At 40.3% G+C, this 5106-nt stretch overlaps 1 protein-coding gene across 1 annotated transcript in view; it reads right to left on the bottom strand.

Moving 5' to 3' along the window:
* Positions 1-5106, bottom strand: part of SULT1C4 (sulfotransferase family 1C member 4) — a 15159-nt gene that overhangs the window by 3940 nt on the left and 6113 nt on the right. The window contains exons 4-6 of the mRNA XM_030888467.2: positions 4093-4190; positions 1460-1586; positions 1152-1246 (exon numbers count right to left, since the gene is read on the bottom strand). Of these exons, the coding sequence (XP_030744327.1) occupies positions 1152-1246; positions 1460-1586; positions 4093-4190 (320 nt within the window). The remainder of the gene's footprint in view (positions 1-1151; positions 1247-1459; positions 1587-4092; positions 4191-5106) is intronic.

Genomic DNA, 5106 nt, shown 5'->3' on the forward strand with positions numbered 1-5106 from the left:
TCCCTCCTCCTCCCTCTCTCTCACCCGCTTCCACTGCCATCAAGTGTATGCCAACTCTTAGTGGACAAAGTAGAATTGTCCCTATGAGTTTCTGAAACGAACCCTTTACAGCAGTAGAAAGCCTCTTTCTCTCATGGAGTAGCTGGTGGTTTGGAAGGGCTGACCTTGTAGATCACAGGGCCATGTAACCAGGGCTCTCACAAATCACCTAGAATTATGTAAAAGTAGACTCTTATGTAGTAGGCCTGCGGTGAGTTAGTCTATGGACCACTTGTGAGCGCCAAGCTTTCCATTACAAATGTAAGAACAGAGACTGTAATCCTTTGTAGATCTGCAGTCAGTGGATTCCTAGAAAGTGGCTGGATAGATTATCATTTACTGTGAACTTCCATCAATATTGTCTCATTTGATCCTGGTTCAAACACTTGGAGGGTTCTATATTACCCTTATTTTCCATTAAGGATACTAAATCTCCAAAATGTAATGTGCCATTATGAAGAATAATGGACATTTGTGGTCAAGCCATGCCTTGAATTCAAGAACTTTAACTTTAAATGATAATTTCTAATATGCTACCATTTTAAAGCTGTTTCTTGAAACAATGACATTCTTCTAGTACTATTGAGAAAAAACCAAAAACAAACAAAAAATAACCACCAATGATGCCAAGACAAAGTCCTGTCAGGTACACATTGGACCTGCAAGACCAGTGGTTTGAACCCGTCATACGCTGCTTGAGAGAAAGTCGAGGGTACGTGCTCCCATCAAGATCTACAGCCCCACAGGAACCCTCTCTCGGGTCACCATGAGTCAGAATGGACTTTTCTGAGATTTGGTGGCAATCTTTTTTTCTGTTGTACACTGAATTTTAATGTGCACATGAAAGAAAGGTATCATGAATATTTTGCAGTAATCTGCCCAGAAGAGAGAATGTAGCAGATCCTAAGATACCAGGAAGTTGCAAGTAATGCTGTGTGATACACAGACTTATGGTATCCCATATCTACTTTGATGCATGGACAATTTAACAATCAAACACATCATTATTTTTGCTCTCTGACTTAATCCATGAGTCCCTGATGGGGTTAATACATTATGACTCAAATGCTTTATGGTCAAATAAGAACATCTTAGCTGATACTGTCTCCCACCTGCTTCATATCTTCATAGAAGAGATAGAGAATTTGATATTGGTCTTTGACGTTCCACCATCCTTTCACATGGTTGTACCACGAACCCCAGCACACTGGAAGACAGGGAAAAAATAAGACAAGTTGTAGAATCCAACCAACACAAATAATCCACGGGAAGGAGAATTCCTGAAGAAAGAGAAAGTGTTACGCTCACAATTCCTTTATATTAAAGAAGGCAACACCTCTGTGATTTTAAGGAAATGACTCTGTCTTCTGGAAGCATTTCCTATTTTTGAGAAATGAAGGAAATGAACGCAAATTCTCACCTTTCCCAGCCAGAAAACTTTCAAAATACTCATCCCAGGTTCCTGGATCAGGAAGTCCTTTATTCATTCTATGGAAATGGTAGTAAGACACCATATTGTCCTTGGGGTTTCTTGCTACGTAGATTATCTGTGAATGGAGGAAGGAGAGAAAGAAGTCAACACACAAGCGAAAATATCTAGTTCCCACCCAGACAAGTCATGTTAAGGTGAATGCAATTCATATACACACATTAAAAAAATATTTCACTGTGGTTTGAGCAAAAGTTGACCAAGCAAGCTTATTTCCTATTCAACAATGTACACACATTTCGAGTCCCAACAGCACTTTTGCTAATCTCACCCAGTGTTCCCAGTTCCATTTCCTCTCTTTCCTGCCAAGACCTGCTAGCTGAACTTTGATTTTGGTCAATGCTGCCCGTTTGGTCTTGTCTGGTTGATTGTCACCAAGGTCATCTCCAGGAGTGAGTGCTGTGCCAGGTTTGAAAGGTGTCTAAGGGTCATAGGCTTGGTATCTCCTTCACATTGAAAAAAAAAAAGATTTTGTTCTACATTGTCCTACTACTTTTGTTGTGATCCTGTTCAAAGCAGTCTGTGGTGGCAGCCAGACGCCATCCGGTTCTTTTGGTCTCAGGCTAAGGAACCATCAGTCCTCTAGGCGATTCTGAGTCTTTGTTTGGCTTTCCATGAAAAAATTCAAACATTTTTTGATTTGCTGCATTGACTGCATTCTCCACGGTGTAACAACATTCTTCCTCTTCCTTCCCTATGCCTACTGTTCCCACTCTTCCTTCTTTCCTCTCCCTCCCATGTCTTCTTGGGCAAATGCTGCCCTTTCGGTCTCAGATAGTTGAGTGTTCTAAGGGATGGGTACCTTCCTGGTATCATTGTTCACCTTATAATCCTAACTATTATTTGGCTGAAAGTAGAGCCATGGGCATGAGTTCAGTTTCAGACTTGAAGGTCGACCAAGGACTACAGTCTCGGGGCTTCTGCCCAGTCTTTATCAGCCCAGCAAACCTGCTCTTTTTTATACTTTTGAGTTTTGTTTCCCATTTTCCTCCCACATTATCCATGACCTTCCATTGCGATGCCTTTCAGAGCTGTCAGCAGTAGTCATCAGGCACTGCCGAGTTCCTCTTGTCCCTCGTTCTTCAGCATCTTGGATGCTGAGATTTGTGTGAGCGATTCCTCCTTCGGGCTAACTGTTGGCATGTCATTGATTTTGTCCAATCTTCTTTGCATTGAATGGGGAGAGATCAGTAGGTGCACTTTGGGTGGCCTCTCACCCTATTCATTACTCACTGAAGCAATAGGTAGAACCTTGTTTTTGCGAACTATGTTATGTCAACTGACCTTGATGTCCCCTGAGACTATGGTTCTAAGTCTCTCACAGTGACTCATTTTCTCAAGGTGTTTGGTTCTGGCTCAGAAGTTTTCATAACTGTGCCCTTTGTATGCTCTACTATATACTTGCATATATTTGTAGCACATACAAATACATTCAATGGGGTTTGAAGAACCCCAGGGGGCTTATAGGAAAACTCCATTATCTTTTAATTCTGTTTCCTACTACAGTTAAAAAAGCCCCTTGGATATAGAAATACCCTTTGCCAAAACTTGCAAATTCCCATATGCTGTCACACACCTGCTCAGTGTACATATTTGCCTATGTACCCACTTGTAAATTATTGTTTTAAAAAATGACTATTATTGCAGGATGGTGTAAGTAACAGTTATTGGCCATGGTTGCGTTTTACTCTCCCAGCGTCGTCAACTACCTTGGCCATTCTCTGCTGACCGCCCCTTAATGTGTCCTGCTTTTGCCCTGACTGTAGCTAATATGAGGAACCTTTGAAAAGTTCACAGAAAGTAGAATTTTAAAAAAGTAGAAAAAAAAGTAAAGAAAGAAAGAAAATAGAATGAAAAGATCAAGGAACCCCCACGGGTGCTCTGAATTGGAAGTGACTCAATGGCAGTGGGTTTTGGTTTCGCTTGGGCCAGTAGTTTTTCTTTAGATCGGTTCCATCTGTCACCAGAATTGCATGACGCAAATGTACAGTTCCATCCGTTGAATACCTTGTAAAATGCAATGGCTATGCATACTATTATCATGATGAACGTGATATGGTAGAGAATAAAATGTCAAAGTTATGATGCAATAATAAACAGTAGTAATAGAGAAAAAAAAAGATAAAGGAAGTTTTCACGAACCTTTTACAGTCCTATCCCCATTTCAGAGATGTTTACTATCTAATGGGGGATTTTTCCTCCTTTCTCCCTCCCATCCCTGGCAAACCTCAAAGAATGTTTCTTTTTGTGAATGACTTTTTTTAGAAAGGTGGTTTCATAGAATATTCTTTTGTGACTGACTTATTCACTCAGCATAATGTTGCCTAGATTCCTTCATGTTTGCATTAATTTTGTTTTTTAAATGCTGAATTCTTGTGATCCTAGATTTTGTGGGAGATGACAAGGGTTCCCATCAATTTCATAATGATTAATATGAAGATGGAGTCTAGTTCCCTGCCCACCCCCTCTACTTTAACATCAAATAAGAAGTTCTAAGAGGACATTGAAACCCCACGACATGGTCACTGTGATCAGAAGAATTGTGAATTTCTTTTGTTCTTTACCTTACAGTTTTTCTCTAGGAAGGATGGAGGTGTCAGCTCAATGGGGAGATGAGTTTTGAGAGTCCGTGGTGAGGGCAATTCATTAGCCCTTTCCAAACCTGAAAAATTGGTTTTGGTTATTTTTCACTTTTTTTCTCTGTTTACTTCAAAATCCTTGCTGCTCTTCCATTATTAATATTTTAGGATCATTTCAAGGTAGTTGCAAGAGCACTGTCTCACTGTAAACTCAATGCTGTCGAGTCAGTTCTGACTCGTGGCAACGCCATAGACCAGGGTAGACCTGCTCTTGTGGATTTCTGAGACCATAACTCTTTAAAGGTGCAGAAACCCAAACCCAACCAAACTCACTGCCATCGAGTCAATGCTGAGTCATAGAGACCCCCTGTGGGTTTCCGAGACTGTACCTATTTATGGGAATAGAAATCCCAGTATTTCTCCCGAGGAGCTGCTGGTGGTTTCAAACTGCTGACCATGTGGTTTACAGCCCAACACATAGTTACTACACTACCAGGGCACCCACAGGAGTAGGAAGCACATCCTTTTCTGAGGAGTGACTGGTAGTTTTAAACTGCTGATCTGTGGTTAGCAGCCCAACATGTGCCATTACGCTATAAATCTTATCTATCTTATCTACAAATCTGATCTGAAAGACCACATTTAACTCTGAATAATGTTTTTGGCTAGAGCAATTCCTAAACATTGTAATAAACCAACCAAAGAAATAAAAACCTGAGAAACCAAGCCTTTCTGGAAATTATCTTTCTAGAGATTTTTTTTCTAGCTATTTTCTTTCTAGCGATTATCCTGTTAGGCTCATCCTTATTGAATAAAATTAATTTCTAATTCATAAAAATTTAGTTTTTAATGTTTATCTTACTTTGGTGATTTCCTTTTAAAAATGGCTCCATTTCAGTCAGGGTGCGCTGTAACAACGATGAGAAATACAACTTTCCTCTAGTTCCTAAATGTTTCCTCCCCGCTCCCACTACCATGACTCGAATTCTACCTTGCAAG

Source organism: Echinops telfairi, unplaced genomic scaffold, assembly GCF_000313985.2.
Source record: "Echinops telfairi isolate 266 unplaced genomic scaffold, ASM31398v2 ScPeMD7_7467;HRSCAF=8505_1, whole genome shotgun sequence".
In the NCBI taxonomy this organism is placed as follows: Eukaryota; Metazoa; Chordata; class Mammalia; order Afrosoricida; family Tenrecidae; genus Echinops; species Echinops telfairi.